The 21477-nt window shown below is 39.9% G+C and overlaps 1 protein-coding gene across 1 annotated transcript in view; it reads left to right on the forward strand.

Moving 5' to 3' along the window:
• LOC113265672 (titin-like) overlaps positions 1 to 21477 on the forward strand; it is a 46895-nt gene that overhangs the window by 24005 nt on the left and 1413 nt on the right. The window contains exons 6-11 of the mRNA XM_057318215.1: positions 7614 to 7685; positions 8261 to 8335; positions 12448 to 12566; positions 14571 to 16384; positions 16781 to 16885; positions 21108 to 21157. Coding sequence (XP_057174198.1) covers positions 7614 to 7685; positions 8261 to 8335; positions 12448 to 12566; positions 14571 to 16384; positions 16781 to 16885; positions 21108 to 21157 — 2235 coding nt within the window. The remainder of the gene's footprint in view (positions 1 to 7613; positions 7686 to 8260; positions 8336 to 12447; positions 12567 to 14570; positions 16385 to 16780; positions 16886 to 21107; positions 21158 to 21477) is intronic.

Raw genomic sequence — 21477 nt, forward strand, 5'->3', positions numbered from 1 at the left:
GGTTCTAACAATACAAGCTCCGTGATTTTAGAACTGAAGGACTCTACAATGTAGAAGGGCTCTACCTTACCCACGCAGAGCACGTTCACACGCTGGCTTGTCTGTGGTGCTTCGGTGCTGTGCCAAGAACATGAGTGCTAAGAGAGAACGAGGAAAATCTAAGCCTTATCCCTACTGAATGACTTACCCCGCTGCTGAGAATACCATTGAGGTAGTTGTGGCTACACTGTGAAGGCAAGTCGAGCTGCCGTCACAGAGACACCCTAATGCTCCCCCGTCATCCAGCATCGGCTTCCCTTAGATGGCTGTGTGCACACACGAGTTTATACGCTTCAGGGTGTCGTCATCACTTTCTGCTATGTACTGGAAATCCTGGCAGCTTCTTCTCAGATTCAGAAAGGCATGAACATTAAGGATGAAAATAACTCGGGTCTGTCCTTTGAGGGGACTTCGGGTGGCTGTTTTATTATTTTCTATTTGTAACAGTTCCGAAGGTTGGAGATAGTCCTACCCAGCAACTACTAGACTTTCCTTCTCCCAGCCTCATCTTATTCTTTCCACGTATATAACCACATATCTTCTTTCTCTCAGAATCATAGTAGTTCCTCCTCTGCCCCGTAACATTTCTTTAATACCCACCTTGATTAGGCACTTACTGTGTTCCAGGCACTATGCTAGGGACTTTTATTTATTGTCCAAGCAAGGTAGTGTGCCCAACACTCTTAGATAGTGCCTGGCACATGGAAAATGCTCGATACATGCTCCCTCACACTATATCTCATTTTCATTTTTCCAGCAGCTCTTGCAATGTAGGTATCATTAGCCCCACTTTGGGGACGAGGAAATTGAAACTCAGGGACGTTGGGTAACTTGCCTAGGTTCACACCGGTAGTAAGTGGCAGAACCGCTCAGGAGCTTTGCAAGTAATGCAGCTCCGCATTCCCTTGGACTAGGACCTTAAGGATGACCATTTGGCATTTTGTGCATTGTCTCTTGGGTTGGTTTCTAAATGGAATAGGACCTTTAGAGCAGAGAGCCCCGTTTCCCTGTGACAGCCCCATGCTGCTGGAGCTCCTGGCCATGCCACCTCTGGGCATCCCGAGACTTTCTGCTCACTGCCCAGCGCCAGTGTAACATCATCACTACAAGGCACCTACTGTGTGCCCGGCCTTATACGAGGTGCTTTGCACACGCTCTTTCACCTAATCCTCAAATCGCCTTATGAAGTAAATGGTACTAAGTGAGACTCAGAGATGTTTGTTACTCAAGTCACTTCACCAGCAAGTGACAGCCAGACTTCAAACCTAGGTCTGCCTGATCCCAAGGGGCCTTGCTTCTTCCACTGTTCCTCACTGCCAGGAACTCTTCTTCAAAGCTATTCTCAGATCTTTGGTTAAAATACAGGCCCACCATTTCAGATTCTTTAGACTTCGCCCTCCCCCCTCCCGAGAAAGGATTTATTCATGCAGTTGGATGTCTTGTACTGAGGAGCTTCACATGGGGAGTCATGTTCTCGTGGCTCATGGACCTATGTAGATGAATAAAGGAAAGGGGTTACTCCATCCCCAAGTACTTCAAACACACTGGAACAGGGTCTAGGGCACTCTACTTATTTCTTTGACTGCCTTCCTCCAAGGGGCCAGTTTTCCCTGCCTGCCTTGGGATTCTAGCATAGACAGTTTGGAGTTGGTCCTATTTAAAATTTATTTTTCACTGCCTGCTTTGGACATTTTTTCAGCTAAAGCTGTTAGGATTTCAGTACATTCAGGACAGTGATGACATGCTTCAGTCCTCAATTCTTCTCTGTCTCCTCAGTTAATAGAAAGGAAACGTAGCCCATCTGTCTGGACCTGTATAGAAGAATTTGGAGAAAAAAAAAAATAGCAGGTAAGACATGTTCCCTTATTTTGTGAGCTACCTTTAATCTGCCCCGTTGTTCTGCAGCAAAGGCTTTTGCAGAAATACTTGAGTTTTCCTCTTCAAATAGGTATATTTTTAAAAAATCATTTAGAACAGTATTTCTTCAACTTTGATTGTGAGATAGTCTTTGAGGCCTCATAACTGTTGTTATGTTTTACTCCCATAAAGATAAGCCCATGAATATCAAAAAGCTGATGGACTAGGGGTCAGCACACCTTTATCTGTAAAATGAGGGAATTGAACTGAAAGGGAAATGGTCTCCAGTGTGATGTCCTCGGTACATCTGAAACCACTCATTTTGTGGTTACTGTGGAGTCCCGCACATGTAAACTGTTGGGTCAGTTCTCATTCTGTCCTTCCCCCACGCACAGCTTTCATGAAGAAAAGACAGCACTAAAGACAGGAGGAGGAAACAGGATAATTTAGAGTGGCCCCATATTTTGGTTTCACTAGGGATAAACGCAGGGTGTTAATCTCAGTAGGACAAGGGCTGTCTGGTTAAGAGAAAACACCGAGCTCATGGATACAAGGCCATGGGTGAGCACCCAGGAAAGAACAGAGGGTTAGAGAACGGAGATAATTTGGGGGGAAGGATCACAAACGGCTAAATTGCTTTGGCTACATAATGCTTTATAGTCATTTTTAAAACCGGGGGGTGGGGTGGGCAGGGAAGGGTGCACAGGTGGAGGAGCTCATGGGCACAGAGCCCACCAGTGAGCTTACAGATTTTCATGCCAGTTTTTTTTTTCAAAGCAAAGGACATTCAAAGCTTCAAAGTTGAGGAACTGTGCTTAACCAGACATGTGACACTCACATTCTTCCTCTTCATAATATTATGTTACTGAATATTAACTAGTGTTACAAATCCAACATGTTAATGGTACCGAAAAAAATCTAGAAGAATGGGCTAGAATAGGAAGAATAGGGGAGTTTCCAAAGCAAGAATAAAAATGCCCCCCCCCCCCAAAATGCATGGCTCCCATTGGCACCCTCTGACCTCCGTTGTGGAAATGTCTGAGTATTTACTCCTCTTTTCTCCACCTACCAACATATTTGGTCTTCTGACAACTGGTGCTCTATTTACCCCAACATGGTTCTTTATTTAAATTGAGATATAATCCGTATAATGTAATATGCAACATCATAAAGTATACAGTCCAATGGTATACTCTGATAGACAACAGTCGGTACTAATTCCAGGACATTTTCATCACCCCCAAAAAGAAATACCACACCCATCAGCCGTGACTCCCCATTCTCCCCTCCTCTCAGGCCCTGGCAACAACTAATTTACTTTCTGTCCATATAGATTTGCCTATTCTGGACATTTCACACAGCGTGTTAGTTTCAAGTTTACCCATGTCGTAGCATGTGTCAGTACTTCATTCTTTCTTAAGGCTGAATAATGTGCCCTTGTATAGATACATCACATTTTGTTCATTCCTCAGTTGTTAGACATTTGGATTGTTTCCACTTTTTGACTATTATCAATAATGGTGCTATGAGTATTCATATACAAGTTTTTGTGTGGACATATGTTTTTAATTCTTTTGGGGTCATACCTAGGATTGGAATGAAGGTTCCAGTTTCTCCATAATCTTGCGACCATTTATCATTGTCTGTTTGATTACAGCCATCTTAGTGAGTGTAAGGTAATATCTCATTATAACCTTGAGTTGTACTTCCCTAATGACTTAAGACATCGAACATCTTTTCACGTGCTTATTGGCCATTTGTGTATTTTCTTTGGAGACACATCTCTTCAAATCCTTTGCCCATTTAAAAATTTGATTATTTGTCTTTTTATTGAGTTGTAAGAGTTCTTTATATATTCTGGATACTAGACTTTAATCAGACATATGATTTGTAAATGTTTTCTCCCATTCTGTGAGTTGTCTTTCACTTTTGTGATAATGTTCTTTAAAGCACAAAAGTCTGGGTTTTTTTTTTTAATAAAGTCCAATTTATTTATTTTTCCTTTGGTTATTTGTACTTTTGGTGTCATGTCTAGGAAACTGTTGCCTAATCCAAGGTCAGAAAGATTTCCAAGAGTTTTATAGCTTGAGTTCTTCCATTTAGGTAGTTGATCCATTTTGAGTTAATTTTTATATATGGTATGAAGTGTAGGAATCCAGCTACATTATTTTGTATGTGGATATACAGTTGTCCTAGCACCATTTGAAAAGACTAGTCTCCCCAAACTGAATTGTTTTGGCACCCTTGTTGAAAATTAATAGACCGTAAATGTGAGTACTTATTCCTGGACAGTCAGTTCTGTTCCATCGATTTATATGTCCATCCTTATGCCACTACCACACTATGATTACTGTAGCTTTGAATTGGGTTTTGAAACCAGGGCATGTGAGTCTTCCCACTTTGTTCGTCTTTATCAAGATTGTTTTGGCTATTCTGGGTCCTTTGAATTGACATATGAATTTTAGAATTAACTTACCAATTTCTGGAACTAAGCCAGTGTGATTTTGATAGGGATTGTGCTGAAACCACAGTTCAATTTGGGGCATGGTGCCATTTTAACAACATTTTCTTTTAATCCATGAATATGGCATATCTTTCCATTTATTTTGATGTTCTTTAATTTTTTCAACAATGTTTTGTAGTTGTCAGTGTAGGAGTCTTGTACTTCTTTGGTTACCTTTTTTCCTAAGTATTTCATTCTTTTTAATACTGTTATACATGGAATTGTTTTCTTAATTTCATTTTTGGACTACTCATTGCTAGCGTATAGAAATACAGCTAATTTTTACACATTGATCTTGTATCCTGCAACCTTGCTGAACCCATTTATTAGTGCTAAGTTTTTTCCTACATTCCTAGGAATATGTCTTGTGCTCTTCTGGTTTCCCAGGAATATGTTGGGGCATTTCAAAGTCTCTGTGGACAACTCATTTCTCAGCTTTTTCCTTTTAGCTTTTTTGGTTAGGCTCTTTTTTTGTCCCACCTGTTATCCATTGCCTCACGCAGCCACAAGGATAAAACATTTACTTGTAATTGTTTTTTGAAAATGCCCCTTGAGAAAAAGAGGCCTTTAGCATTGTGCAGCTCTCAGTGAGGTCAAGAACAAGCTGGTATCCAAGATCTACAAAGAACTTCTCCAAACTCAATACACAAGAAACAAATAAACAAATCATAAAATGGGCAGAAGATATGAACAGATACTTTTCCAATGAAGACATACAAATGGCTAACAGACACATGAAAAAATGTTCAAAATCATTAGCCATCAGGGAAATTCAAATCAAAACCACACTAAGATACCACCTTACACCAGTTAGAATGGCAAAAATTGACAAGGCAAGAAACAACAATTGTTGGAGAGGATGTGGAGAAAGGCGATCCCTCCTACATTGTTGGTGGGAATGCAAGTTGGTACAGCCACTCTGGAAAACAGTGTGGAGGTCCCTTAAAAAGTTAAAAATTGAGCTACCCTATGATCCAGCCATTGCATACTGGGTATTTACCCCAAAGATACAGACGTAGTGAAGAGAAGGGCCATATGCACCCCAATGTTCATAGCAGCATTGTCCACAATAGCTAAATCGTGGAAGGAGCCAAGATGCCCTTCAACAGATGACTGGATTAAGAAGATGTGGTCCATATATACAATGGAATATTACTCAGCTATCAGAAAGAATGAGTTCTCAACATTTGCTGCAACATGGACGGCACTAGAGGAGATAATGCTAAGTGAAATAAGTCAAGCAGAGAAAGACAATTATATGGTTTCTCTCATCTATGGAACATAAGAACTAGGAAGATCGGTAGGAGAAGAAAGGGATAAAGAAAGGGGGGATAATCAGAAGGGGGAATGAAGCATGAGAGACTATGGACTCTGAGAAACAAACTGAGGGCTTCAGAGGGGAGGGGGTGGGGGAATGGGATAGGCTGGTGATGGATAGTAAGGAGGGCACGTATTGCATGGTGCACTGGGTGTTATACGCAACTAATGAATCATCGAACTTTACATCAAAAACCAGGGATGTACTGTATGGTGACTAACATAATATAATAAAAAATATGATTATAATAAAAAAAACCACAAGCTTTTCAAGTGACGTTTTCCAGGGAACCCACTATACAGGTAAAACAATGACAGTTCTTTGGGAATGAGGCTTTAAGGAACTCCATCTCCCTTTTCTCCCCTGGGATGTGGGCTATTTTTCAAGGCTACCACCAGGATAGAGAGCAGAAGTCTAGGACATGTTAAAACAACAGATCTCACTGTTCCTATAGAAATTAATAAATTTTCATTTAATAAATGCTCTCTGGGTTGCTGCAAGCCTGTTGGTTAAATTTTCCAAAGTTCTAAAAAAGTTGATTCTGACCATTTTTGCAAGTTTTTGTCATTGTTGTTGCTTTTATGGAGGGATGAGTTTTCAGCTGTCCTTACTTCCCCATTTTCACTGATTTGCCTATAACATGGTTTTAAATCACTAAAGTTTCAATGACCGTTGGCTAATTAAATACTTAATCATGGGAGATGAGTAGAGAAAAGGAATAAAAATAGAAAATGTAATTCTCAGAGAAGCTCTCCCAGAGAGAGAGGAAGTTCAACAAAGTATTTCTATATTTAGTGCTCTCAAAGTTAAGTTTAAGGTAACAGCTATTTTAAACCCCCTTTTCTTCATACGAGCTAAACACAGGCTATGGAGTGAAAACTGGGTTCAAATTCCAGCTCTGCTTCTGACTGGCTTGACAATTTGGGACAAATTACATAACCTCTCTGTACCTCAGTTTCCTTATTTGTAAAATGGGGTAATGATCATATCTATCACATAAGGTTATTGTGAGGACTAAATGTGAAATGCTGGTCACAGATGCCTTACAGCCCAATAGCATTAGTCGTGATGCTTATCTTTCTAATATTTGGCAAAAGTAATGATTCTTAAGTAGAGTCAACCTCAAGGCAGATTTTCTTTTCTTTCTTCCCATTTCTTTCACCTTTTTTGTTTTAAAGAATTGAGAAGAAAATCTATTCAACATTTTGGAATAAAACCTTGTGTCAAAGAATGACAAAATGTTTATTCAGCAAACATTCATTAAATAACTAGTAAATAACAAGCACTATGTCAGGCACAGGACAAAAACAATCACGTATGGCCCCTGCCCTTAAGGAGCTGACAGTCCAGGAGACTGACAAGGAAACAGGTGATTACATGCCATGACAGAGGCTGTGATACAAGGATACACGCAGCATGTGGTGGGAGTATAGCTTTCACCAGTTCCTCCTACATTTAGCCCCTCTTGTTTGGATCCAAAACTGAGGAATTGATCCTCTCTTTGTCTGTCACTGGGTGGTTTAAGCTGTGGAATTTTTTAAATTTCTAGGGAAAAGCACCTTGAATCACGGAGGACACGGGAAATAGTACTTCCTACAGAGCTAGGGCTTTCTACTAGAGTAGTCACTTCTGGGGTTTTCAACCTGATCAGTTCTTTGGCATAGTTTTTCTTTGCCATCCACTTAAAAAAAAAATGTTTTTTCTCTCTCTTCCACACTTTATCATTCAGAGACCTGGGTAGTTCCCAAAGGAAGAGTGCTTTACAGATTTATAGGCAAAGGCAGAAAACAATTACTTTTAACCTTCAAGCCCCATACCCAAAAAAAAAAAACGAACATAAACTTTCATGGTAGTTACTGAAAATGCAGATAATTTTCATTCCATTGCATTTTTCAGAATTCTCAATCGCAACCCTCTGACAACTGTTGAAGATTCATATCTTTTTAAATTGCCGGCATTAAAATATCTGTAAGTATTACAACTATCTCATGGCTCATGAGAAGATTTCTGCTCTTTTTTATTTTCATCAAAGATTAAGTATTTTTCATTTTGGTTAAAAAGTCATAATTTAAATTTTAACTGGGTTATGAAGTAAGAATTATTGGCAAAGAAAGAACGTATATGGGCAAGACAGCCTGCAGAGGAAGAGAGCAGTACTGAAGAACCCATACAGATAGGGAACGTGCACATGTATGCAGAAATATCATTTATCATGTATGTAGAAGTATTATTTGTCTCAAAAAGCAAAGTGGAATAAGATGTACATTATTTTTTTTAAAGACTAATCAAGAGAGTTGGGTGCAATTGAGAATGAGAAGTAGGATAATGGTAAAAAGAGATTGTACTGTTCATCACCAAGGTGATTAATTTCATGATGCACATAAATTTAAATGTCTTCCATAAGAGTTCTCTGAAATTATTGTCCCTAGAAAGTTAACTCTTGAGCTGGCTTGACAGAATTTAAGTAATCATGTTGTTAAGTATCTTTTTAAGTATAGAATTTTTGTCTTCGGTACCATGCGCGTTTGGGCTTTCTCCTTCAGAGACATGGGAACAACCCAGGTGTCACTTTCAACAATTGAGAGCATCCTCATGATGACCCTTGAATTGGAAAAACTGTAAGTTGATTTTTCTTATGTTTATTTTCACTTAGTTGTTTATTTAGGTTTGTTTTATTCTTTTCTGGAGTCAGATTTATTGAGGTATAATTTCATTTAATAAAATGTACTCTTTTTAAGTATACAGTTTGATGAGTTTTGGCAAACTCATGTAACCATCGCCACATTTGAGATACAGAACATTTCTGTTTGCAGTCAGTCCCCTTTTCCCACCATCAGCCCCTGGCAATCACTAGCCTCATTTTTGTCCCTGTAGCTTTGCCTTTTCCACCAGGTCTTATAAATGAAATCATACAGTGTGCAGTCTTTTGTGATTGGCTCCTCTCACTCAGCATAATCCTTTGAGATTCCTCCTTGTTGTTGCTCCTATCCACAATTCATTCCTTTTTATTGCTGAGTAGTATTCCAGTTGTGTGGCTACGCCAGTTTATTTATGCATTCATCAGTTAATGGACATTTGAGTTGTTCTTAGTTTTTTGGCAGTTATGAATAAAGCTGCTAAAAGCAGTCACATGCAGGTCTTTGTGTGAGCATATGTTTTCATTTTGGGGAAGGTAAAATACCTAATGGTAGGATTGCTACATCATATGCTAAATGTATATTTAACTTTTAAAGAAACTGCTTACCTGGGGGCGCCTGGGTGGGTCAGTTAGTTAAGTGTCTGACTCTTGATTTTGGCTTAGATCATGATCTCAGGGTCGTGAGATCCAGCCCCCAGTTGGGCTCCACGCTGAATGTGGAGTCTGCTTAAGATCCTCTCTCTCCCTGTCCCTCTTCCCCCACCCCCACTCATATGCACGTGCCATGCTCTCTCTCTAAAAAACAAAACCAAAACCAAAAAACTGCTTACCTGTTTTCTAAAGTGGATGTACCATTTTGCATTCCAACCACCAGTGTATGAGATCTTCACCTTATATTTCAGTTAAAAAAAATTTTTAGACTTTCTTGTAGGTATGTCTGTAGCTGTATCTTATTGTGGCTTTAATTTGCATTTCTCTAATAACTCATGATGTTGAGTGTCTGTTCATGTACAGATATCTTTTTAAATGGTGTGTCTGTTCAAATCCATTTTTTCTATTCTTTTCCTTTTTTTTAAAGATTGATTTATTTATCTTAGACAAAGAGCAAGAGAGAGAGTGAGTGAGTGTGGTAGGGGGAAAGGCAGACGGAGATGGAGAGAGAGAATCTCAAGCAGACTCCCCACTGAGCATGGAGCCTGACCCGGGGCTCAATCCCACAAGCCTGAGGCCATAACCCAAGCCAAAGTCAAGAGTCAGACGCTCAACCGACTGAGCCACCCTGGTGCCCCCAAACCCATTTTTTAATTGGATACATATTGTTGAGTTTTACGAGTATGTTATCTATTCTGGAAAAAGTCCTTTCTCTCAGAAAAATGTTTAGCAAATTTCTCCCAGGTTGTGGCTTGTCTTCATTCTGTTCTATCTCTGAAGACCAAAAGTTTTTAATTTTTAAATTTTGATGAACTCACCTATTTCACCTTTCCTCTCACCCCCTGTCCCCTCTGGTAACCATCAGTTTGTTCCTTATAATTAAGAGTCTGTTCCTTGATTTGTCTCTCTCTTTCTCTCTCTCTTTTTCCTTTGTTCATTTTTGTTTGTTTCTTAAATTTCACCTCTGAGTGAAATCATATGGTATTTGACTTTTTCTGGCTGACTTACTTCACATACATTATACTCTCTCGCTCCATCCATGTTGTTGCAGATGGCAAGATTTCATTCTTTTTTATGGCTGAGTAATATTCCATTATTTATATATATGAATCACATCTTCTTTATCCATTCGTCTATCAATGGATACTTAACATTACTTCCATAGTTTGGCTATTGTAAATAATGCTGCAATAAACATAGAGGTGCTGTATCCCTTTGAATTAGTGTTTTTGTATTCTTTGGTTAAATACCCAGAAGTGCAATTACTGGATCATAGAGTAGTTCTATTTTTAATTTTGTGAGGAAGCTCTGTACTGTCTTCCTCAGTGGCTGCATCAGTTTGCTTTCCCACCAACAGTGCTCAAGGTTCCTATTTCTCCATATCCTCACTAAAATTTGTTGTTTGTGTTTTTTATTTTAGCCTTTCTGACAGATGTGAGGTGATATCTCATTGTGGTTTTGATTTGCATTTCCCTGATGATGAGTGATGTTGAGCATTTTTTCATATGTTGGTTGGCCATCTGTATGTCTTCTTGTTTTTTTTAAGATTTTATTTATTTATTTGAGAGCGAGCACAAGCGGAGGGGAGGGGCAGAAGGCAAGGGAGAAGCAGACTTCCTGCTGAACAGGGAGCCCCATGTGGGGCTTGATCCCAGGACCCTGATATAATGTCTTGAGCTGAAGGCAGATGCTTAACTGATCGAACCACCCAGGAACTCTTGTATGTCTTCTTTGGAGAAATGTCTGTTCATGTCTTCTGCCCATTCTAAATTGGATTATTGGGGGGGGGTGGTGAGTTGTATAAGTGCTTTATATATTTTGGATACTAAACCTTTATTGGATATGTCACTTGCAAATATCTTCTCCCATTCAGTAAGTTGTCTTTTAGCTTTGTTGGTTGTTTCCTTTACTATGCAGAAGCTTTTTATTTTGTGTAGTCCCAATAGTTTACTTTTGCTTTTGTTTCTCTTGCCTCGGGAGACATATTTAGAAAGATGTTGTTAAGGCCAATGTCAGAGAAATTACTGCCTGTGCTCTCTTCTAGGATTTTTATGGTTTCAGATCTCACATTTAGGTCCTTAATCCATTTTGAGTTTACTTTTGTATACGGTATAAGAAAGTGGTCCAGTTTCATTCTTTTGCACATAGTTGTCCAATTTTCCCAACAACATTTGTTGAAGAGACTGTCTTTCCCATTGCATATTCACGCCTCCTTTGTCGAAGATTAATTGACCATATAATTGTGAGCTTGCGTCTGGGTTTCTATTCTGTTCCATTGACCTACGTGTCTATTTTTGTGCCAGTACCATACTGTTTTGATTACAACAGCTATGTAATATAACTTGAAGTGTGGAATTGGGATACCCCCAGTTTTGTTTTTCTTTTTCAAGATTGCTTTGGTATTCAGGGTCTTTTGTAGTTCCATACAAATTTTATGATTGTTCTAGTTCTGTGAAAAATGCTGTTGGAATTTTGATAGGGGTTAAATTAAATCCGTAGATCGCTTTGGGTAGTAACCATAGATCTGCTTTCTGTTACTAAGAATTAGTTTGCATTTTCTAGAATGTTATATAAATGGAATCATGCAGTAGGTACCCTTTTCTAACTGGCTTCTTTCATTCACCATGATTATTTTGTTTCATTCATGTTGTTATGTATATCAATAATTCATTTTTATTGCTGAATAGTATTCCATTATATGGGTATGCCACAATTTATCTGCTCACCTTTGATGGACATCTGAGTTGTTCCAATTTTGGGCTATTAAAGCTTCTGTGAATATGTGTGTACAAGTTTTTGTATGGATACATACTTGCATTTCTCTTGGGATAAATACCTGGGAGTGGAATGGCTGGTTCATAAGGTAAGTGTAAGTTTAAGTTTTTAAAAAACTATTTTCCACAGTGGTTGTACCATTTTACAGTCCCACCAGCAGTGTATGAGGGTTCCATTTTCTTCACATTTTTGCTAATACCTGCTATAGTAAGTGTTTTTTTAATTTTAGATAGTTTAATAGGTGTGTAGTGGTATCTCAGTATGGCTTTTATTTACATTTCCTTTATGATTAATGATGTCAAATATCTTTTCATATGCTTATTTGTCTTTCAGCTTTAATATTATTGAATTTTGAGGGTTCTTTATATATTCTGGAAACAAGTCCTTTATCAAATATGTAATTTACCAGTTCTCATCTCCGTCTTATTCTAGGCATACCATAACCCCTACCATCCTTACCTTTCTGTTGGGCACCTCTGTCCTTCTATCTATTTATTTACAATGTTCAAGAGCAGCAATTGGCCAACTGTTCCCTGCCCAACCATCCAGGCCATATGCCTCAAGAATTCCTTTTTGCACAGCGCTGTGATGCCCTTGGCCTGCCTCTTCTACCTACTCAAGTAACTCCTTTATCACTAATTTAATTCTCTGTGTTTACATTTATAGGATTTTACCTAGCCGTATGGCCTGCTGTCTCTGCCAATTCAAAAATAATATTGAGGTTGTCTGCAAGACAGTCAAGCTGCATTGTGAGAGTGAATGTCTGACAAATGCCACACGTTGTGGTGAGTCTGAATTGCCTCATGATAAATTTTTAAACTTTTATTTTATTTATTTTTAAATTTTTAATCAATGATAAAATTTTTAACTAAGATGTCATTGCATTATTTTTATTCATTCAGAGTCAAATTCCCGAATCTCTTTTTATTTAGAAAAGATTTATTTATTTATTTGAGAGAGAGAGAGCATGTCAAGGGAGGGGCAGAGGGAGAGAATCTCAAGCAGACCCCCCCACTGAGTGTGGACCTCAGTGCGGAAGCTTGATCCCATGACCCTGAGATCGTGACCTGAGCCAAAACCAAGAGTCGTATGCTTGAGCCACCCTAAATTTCTAAGAACTACTCCTTTGTTAAATGTCAGATTCTCAGTTACATTATTAAATTAATCACCCCCAAATGAAAACTTGTTCATATAGTGCATCACAGTTTGTAAACTGATTTTATATGCTTTAGATCTCAGGTGCCCTTTGTCTTATAGGACAGGTGGAGATGTATTTTTGTTTATTTCATTTATTTTTACAAGTTATATTATAAGAGTAAAAGTGATGCTGATTTATAAAAAAGTTTTATTCAGAGCCTGAGAGTTTCTGTTCCCTAACCAGAAGCTACTACCTTCTAATGGATAGAGGGGGCTCTTCTCTTCTTGGACTGTCCAACTCTGAACTTGTTCTGAATCCTAAGCTTTTCTGTCCTAAAACACTCAGGTGCTTTTAAGTACTTTTCTGTATACTATGTTTTATTGGCACCACTTGATGACTTCCAAAATGTGCTTTTGCACCCGGATAGCTGGAATATGGGTCCCTATTAGTGATCTAGGGTATGTCAGAAATAACACTTTGCTACTTCTGTAAATACAGTATTGCTTATTTTTCAAAACAATTTTTTACCAATTATATTACTCCCTTCTCCCTTAGAGGTGGGCAGAATAGGCACGTTTAATCTTCTTTTAAAGGTGAGGAAAACTGTGATCCAGAGGTGTTAAGTGCTATAGCCCAGCACTCACATGCCTCGTTTTGGGCTCTCTGCAAGGCCTGTTGCTCCTCCTTTCTCATGACCCTTATTATCTCCTCCTCTGACCCTCACCACCACCACTAAAAATACTTCTAATTCTTCTGGAAAAGAAACCCAGCTGCACAATGTTGTGCAATGTACACAAGCGGAACACTTGACCTTCAGGTAGTTGGAAGCTCTGGATGGTTCCCTAAGTAAAGCTAGAAATATCAGAGATGAGAGGAAATGAAAGTGAAGTAGGCATCTGACAAAAATTTCTTCATCCCTTCTGCATTTTAAAACCTCAAGTATCATCCACTGATTTACTGAACATTCTACATTGGCATATCTCTCATACCTGGGAAATCTCTTAACCTACACCCCAGATCCCTGCCCACATTTAAGCAAAGAGCCAGGGTGGACATAGTGGGTTTTTTTTTTTTTTTCCTGTTTAGAGCTTATGTTAGGTGAGCTGCAATATATGGGAGCAGGGCCCAAGCAAAGGAATTGGTGGGTAGGTAGAGAGGACATGTCCAGATGAGGACCTGCTAAACAGTGGGTGTTGTCATGGACATCTGTGATGGCCGCAAGAACACAAGCACGCTGAAAAGTGGAAGGAGGAAGCCTCACACACCCTCCGCATCTGGAGCAGGACAGGATGGGGTATATGAATGCCAGGAGTCACAGTAGATCTGCACACAGTTTAGCTGAGTGTCTTCCAGAACCTTGACTTTTTTTAAATACTGGACAGCTGGGCCTTGGGGACCCATGAAATAATCCCAAATACAGTTATTCACACTATGGAAAGTTCTGAGTAAATAGCCGCTTTTTCAAAAAATACCCTTTTCTCCTTTTGTTGTTGCCAATCATAGATTCAAGTTTGAGTTTGTCTCCTCCCTAAATGGTGCTCAAATATTTGCTGATTCTTAATTTATTTGGCTGGGATGTATGGCTGTGGACTGAGAAAAAGCTGTACTATCAGTCTTTCATTATCAAAACTAGTCTCTTCTTTGTTGACAGATGAAGAAGTATCTATAAGGAATGCGGAAGGATCATTCATGAAGGTATTGAAAGCCCGGAAGAAGAGCACCAGTACTGAGCTGACCATTGAGCCGGAGAAGGCATCCTCAGACAAAAATGGCGTCAGTTTAGCCTTTATGAATGAGCAGCTAGACTTTAATGATGAAAGTGATGTTATTAGTGCGCTGAATTACATTTTGCCTTATTTCTCAGAGGGAAATCTAGAAGATGTAGAATCAACATTATTACCATTCATTAAACTTCTCTTTTCAAATGTGCAAGATGGAGAAAAGCCTGTGGGTCCCTTGGCAAACAACACAGGGAACCCTTCTCTTAAACCTGTACCCAACAATTCAACTTACAAAAATAAACTGAGGAAACTCTATTTTCTGGAAAATTTGTTAGATGCAGAAATTCAAGAAAAAATTGATGAGGTGAAAAAGAAAGAAAAAATGGCCATGCTTATACATTCCGGCCTTTTCGGTCCCAAATTTAAACGTCAAATCTTTCCAAAGAAATTGGAAACTGCCCAAGCACAGGAAAAGAATCTCGCCAAGACTGAGAGTGTAGGGAAAAAGATGCTGAGAGTGAAAAAGGTCATCAAGGGCCCGAAGGGCCTACGGAAAAGGCACTTCAAAGAAATGGGCAATAAGAGAAACAAGGGGAAACAGAATGCCCAGCCGTTTGTGGAGAACATGGCCAAAGAAACAAGGCTCAGGAGACCATCCCCAAGGGAGCTGGAGCAGCTTCACATGGCGCAGAGGCCCAGGAAATTAGTGGGAGACTCCTTCAATACGGAGCCTTCATTCATAGAGGAGCACAAGGCAGCAGTCTCTTCTTTCCTGAAACAATACTTGCTAGGCAGGTCCTCTGCCTCCACCGCTCCAAAATCCCTACCTGAGGTGAAAAACAAATCAAAAGACTTAACCTATACCATTTTTGTTTTAGAGGACGCAAATGCTAGAGTTAGGAATATGCAGGCTTCCAAACCAGTCTCACATTCCAGAAAAAAGTACCTCTTTAATAAAACTCGCTCGCGTGTGGTCCACAGAGCACCCAAGGCCAAACTGAATCGAAAATTCAGAAAGGAAAGTCCTGTCAGTAATAGACTGATGCTTGCAAAGAGGCCTCCGTTCTCTGCAGTCAGGAGCCTCATAAATTCCCCTTCACGGGAGGATTTTTCATCTTCAGGAGAACTGGGTTCTCAGGAAAATCCTTTTCCAGAATTATTTACTCTTTCAGAACCTTTTAGAGAAAACACTACTGTAGAAAACACTACTACACAGAATGTTTTTGAAGAACCTATTTCTACAGGAAACACGACTGTGCCAGGACAAACCCTCCCTGAATTCAGGAACAATAAGAATCTTTCCAGTGCACATTCTGTGGCCACCGCAGACAACTTTATGCCAACTGTTAAACAAACCAATGAAACACAATGGGAATACCACAATGTGGGCACTGAACTGCCCCCAAAGCCCACAGGCTTCACCATCGAGAAGCTCTCAGCCCCAGGTGACCTATTTGAAATTCAGCTAAACCAGCAGCTACGGTCCCTCATCCCAAACAACGATGTGAGAAGGCTCATTTCTCATGTTATCCGGACTTTGAAAATGGACTGCTCCGAAACCCACGTGCAGCTGGCCTGTGCCAAGCTCATCTCCAGAACAGGCCTCCTGATGAAGCTGCTCAGTGAGCAGCAAGAAGTAAAGGTGTCCAAGGCAGAGTGGGATACGGACCAATGGAAGACTGAGAACTATATCAATGAAAGCACAGAAGTCCAGAGTGAACAGAGAGGGCACGAGTCCAGTGAGGTGAGGAAAACTCCTAAAACATGGGATCTGGACTTTGAGTCAGTTTAGGACATGCCATGAAAGCACCCAAGGACGAAGACCAGGGGACTGCTAGTCTGGGTCTTGTCTTGGCCAGGTGACATTGGCCGAGATAGTGACATGCCCCTTTTGCTCATTTAGAGAATAGTGCCATTATCCCCAGGGTAGACGAGAAGAGGCACTAACATACAAGATAAATACATTTTTGAAGAAAATGCTGATGATAAGATTACATAACACATTAGATTTGGTGTGTTCCTTAAGAACTTGTAAGCCACTCATCTGAAAGAATGGGGTTTTAGAGTAGCTGAAGAATAGTTAGCTTTCATCCCGTCTCTTTGTTTTCTAAAAAAAAAAAATGTTCTTTATTTTTTTTAGCTCACAAAAGAAGTTCCAGGTTATGGCTATAACAACAAACTCATCTTGGCAATATCTGTGACTGTAGTAGTGATGATTTTGATTATAGTTTTCTGTCTCATTGAGGTAAGGACAACCATTAATTCAGATTTCCAGAGTATCTTCTATCTTTATAATAGATTCGGAACCCACAAACTGAAAATCAAAGCCACTTTCCCACCTACTACTACTTGATATTCCTCTTCAGTCTGGAGGACTGAGATATGCTTTGTTCTTTCATTGCAAAGTATATTCCGGGGAATTTTAAAGGAACCCCACTGCCAGGAGATCTGTGGATGGTAACCAAGGCAACAAGCCATTAGACTGTTCTGAGACATTAAGTTTAAGAAGGCCAGAGATGACATGATAGTAACATTTCTTCAACTCAAAATTATGTCGATTAGCTGTACTTACCAGTCACTCTCAGACTACCATGACTTCTTTCCTTGGCTGAAATGATGAGAGAGATAAAGTCCCCACCCTCCTGGAGCTATCAGTCATCCTGGAAGAAAGGACATGGCTTACAGATAAAAGTGTCACCATCTGGCTTAGTTAGATTTACCTAGCAGCTTTCTCCTCCACGGTGTAAGGTGTTGTGTGAATAGGTTCGGTTGAAATGCTGCGGCTAAACTCCTGCATCAGGCTCCTCCAGAGCGTGTCGTATTTATACTCGCCTGTTCCTGGAGCTTGCCTGTTTACCTTTTCTTCAATCCTGTAATGAATTCTTATTTTTCCCAACAGGCAGGCGCTAACATTTTTTAAAAGAATGATTTAACAAGTTGACAGTCTTGACTCTATCCTACCAATCCAACTTAATTTACCTTGTTTACCTTTTCTACTGTCGTGGCAGGCCTCCATTCCAGCCAAAACAGCCCTTCACCATGCCCTAGTCGCCCCATGCCCATTCCTGTTTTTGTCGGTGACTTTGCCCACCTGAAATTCCCTTAATTTGTTCTGTCTATGGAAGTACCATGAATCTCTCAAAAGCTAAACTCAAGTTCATCTTTCTCTATAAAGACTTCCCTGAATACTCCAGTGCCCCTGGTCCTAGTCCTTCTGTGAGATTTGTCACCATTTCTTAGGGTCCACAGTGATGCATTCCCCTCCCCTGATAACAAAAATGGGGTAAACAATTTTTTAAAAGGCAGCTTCCCAGGAGAGAAACACCAAGGTCAACACATGGAGCAGAGCAGAGATATGTAAGGCTCAAGTGGCTTCCTGGTTTATCAGACTTGAGTAAAACCTGACTAGATACATTAACTGCTAAAAGGAAACATGTCTGTCTTTGGGAAGTTGGTCAGTAGTTGGTAAAAACGTAGAAATGGTGAGGAGGAGACCACCATGGGCAGTGCCCATCCTAGTCTTGCCCAAGAGTAGGGACGGCACCTCAGGCAGCAAATGAGAGCCAGGCCCACCAGTGAGGCTGTGCCTGTGGGGGAGATGGATGGATCTGGCTACTTCAGTCATTTCCATCAAACACTGGATTCAGCTGGTTACTTTTCTTCTAATTCTCTTCTCACCAAGTACCCTTCCAGTTGTGCTTCAGCGTGCCACAGAGCCCTGTGTCCGCAGGAGGTAGTTGCCACAGAGCCCTGTGTCCGCAGGAGGTAGTTCCCAATCACGCAGACACAGATGCCCTATCTGTGGAACAGATTTCTCTTTGTCAAGTCGTAACCTGGCATTCTGATTTTGATCAATCCTTGGGCATTGATAAAATGAGATTGCCTCTGAAGAAGTGAGTTCGCTTTTGATGAGGACAGAGGCTCTGATTTCTGAGCCCAGGAGGCTAGGAACTGGTGTGGGGTCAGCTTACCAAGGTCTCTGGGAAGATAAATAATTGGCCATTATCTAGATAGTACCCTCTGCATCTCCAAGTGGCATGTGGCCTTTGGCTTTTAGGGAAGTTCTATAAATTGCTATTGTTGTTTTTAATTTCTATGTTGTTTAGCCTCGTGTTTGTATTTATGTGGTTTCGTTATTTCCTCTCCCTACTTCAATGATAAGCTTTTTGAGCACAGAGACCATGCAGTGTTTTTCCTGTAGTAGACAAAATGGTGTGCAAAGGAAGAGAGGTGACGCATTATGTCAACTTCTCAACGAGGAATAAGGCAGCCTAATATTTAGTTGAAGTAGCATACAGAGTCCAGCAATAGACAGACCCATGTGTTACTAGGACTTCTGAAATGTTACCTTTTAGTATCCAAATCAGTGGAGGAAAATAAGTAAATGGTAATAGGACAACTGCTTCATTATTTGGGAGGAAAATAGCAGCAGATCCCCATTTCTCACCTTAAAACAAACATTTCAGTAAATGTAAAAAAAAAAAAAAAAGAACCCATAAAACTATTAGAAGAAAACAGAAGCAATATTTTTATCATCTTGTGATGGGAAAGAGCTTTCTGACCTGACACCACAGGCAGAAACCTTTGATAGGGATGCCTGGGTGGCTCAGTCGTTAAGCGTCTGCCTTCAGCTCAGGGCGTGATCCCAGAGTCCTGGGATCGAGCCCCACATCGGGCTCCTCTGCTGGGAGCCTGCTTCTTCCTCTCCCACTCCCCCTGCTTGTGTTCCCTCTCTCGCTGGCTGTCTCTCTCTCTGTCAAATAAATAAATACAATCTTAAAAAAAAAAAAAAGAAAAAGAAACCTTTGATAGATTTGATCATCTTGTCTGTGACTCCATTAGCAAACTTAGCACTGATTCATGCCAGGCATAGGAAGAAGAATTTTCCATATCCGATTTAATCTCCACAGTCCTGTGAGGATGATATTACCATCCCTCTTTGATACCTAAAAGAGGAATCAGCTTAAGGCCCCAGTGGCAAAACCCAAAGCAGAAGCCCGTTTTGCCCGACTGCAGAGCCTGTGCTCCTGTTGTACTGTTCTGTCTCCTTAAAGATGAAATCACTGGCAAATATTTGAAACATTGAAATGTAATGAAAGCTACTGAAAGGATTAATTTATTTACTATGAAGAGAGTTTTATAAATCAACAGGAAGACCAACAACCCAGGGGTGAAGGGGGCAGGACTATGAAGAATGATGGGCAAGGACCATATCTGCCAGTCCTGTCCTCATGCCTTCTGGGATGTGGGTCTTGTTAATAAGGGCTTTGTTGCCTCTATACTGTTTTCTTCTATACTCTTATAACATTTGTTGTTATTTATATTTTTTAATATGTATAGAATCTGTTTTGTTTTTTGGTATGGTTGAGGTAAGGGATCTAACTTTTTTCCCCCTACATAAAGATCCAGTTACTTTAAAATCTTTTATTGAATGGTTCATTCTTTCTTCACTCATCTAAAATGCTCTTTTTATCTGGACTCTATCAATCCAGTTTTCTTTCCCTGTACCAGTATCACACTATGTACTTAATTCCAGTTGCTTTATAATAATGTATTTTGATGTCTCGTAAGGTAAGCTCCTGCTCTTTGATCTTGTCATCCATTTCGCCACCAACGGTCAGCTGGCCAGTTTTTGTTAAAAAAAAAAAAAAAAAACTATCCTGGGACTTGAATGGGATTGCTTTGAATTTGTAGGTTAATTTGAGGAGAATTGACATCTTTGCAATACTCTAGGAACATGGTATCTCACATCATGTATTCATTTCTTCTTTATGTCCTTTAGAAGAGTTTTAATATTTTCATCTCATAGGTCTTACGCATTCTCTGCTATAAGTTTATTCCTGGGTACTTTATGCCTTTTACTGATATTGTAAATGGGCTCATTCTTCCACTCGTTATTAGTTATTTGTGGAATGTAGGAAAGCTATTGTGGTTTGCATGTTGAGTTCTTGATTTTGTATCTAGCCATCTTATTGACTTCTCATACTTCAGTAATGAGAAGTTAGGTGATTCTCTTGGGCCTTTTAGGTTGTCCATAATTTCATATGCAAATATGTTTTGTTTCTTCCTTTCCAATACTTCATTTTTCCTATTGCATTGATTAGGACCTCCTCAACAATGATGAAGAGTAGCAGGAATAATAGGCATCCTACTCTTGTCCTTAACTTTAGAACAATGCTCCTGTTTAGGTTTCTGGTAGACACTTTCATTTTCTACTTCTAAGAATTTTTACTAGGAATTATCTGTTGAATGTCATCTAAAACCGTCAATAAAATATATTGCCCGCTGCACACAAGATCCCTAGTTAGGTACTGTGGAAGAGTCAGAAGACTATTAAACCGAATTCCTGTCCTCCAAAAAGTTATCTCACTGGCCAAATAAGACTTAAAATACAAAGGAATGAATAAAGATTTGGAGGCAGTGGTCATCGAGATGGGTAACTGTGATCATGTTTTCTTCCAAAACAGATTTATTCTCATAGAACAGCATCAGAGGAAGGTAAAGAAGGAAGCTCAAGGTAAATATTAGTCTGGCAATTGTTAAAGTAGAATTTTAGAACTAGATTTTAGAACTCCTCTCTATTTCAATCCCCTTGTTTTACGCCCAGGAAACAACCAAAGGCAGAAAGAATACTGTTCCTGCTGGTAGTGAGCATCACGCCTGGCCGGAGGCCTTCTCGGAGGCTCTGGGGAAAGGATAGGGAGGGCCACAAAGTCTTGGACTAAGACAGCTGGTCTTCAGGGCTGATGGAAGGCAGAATATATGACTCCTTCCTGTAAAGTGGCAGGAAAACTTCCATCATCCTCCTCCTGGTTTTCGAGCCCCTATGACTCCATA

Source organism: Ursus arctos, unplaced genomic scaffold (genome assembly GCF_023065955.2).
Source record: "Ursus arctos isolate Adak ecotype North America unplaced genomic scaffold, UrsArc2.0 scaffold_24, whole genome shotgun sequence".
NCBI classification, from domain to species: domain Eukaryota; kingdom Metazoa; phylum Chordata; class Mammalia; order Carnivora; family Ursidae; genus Ursus; species Ursus arctos.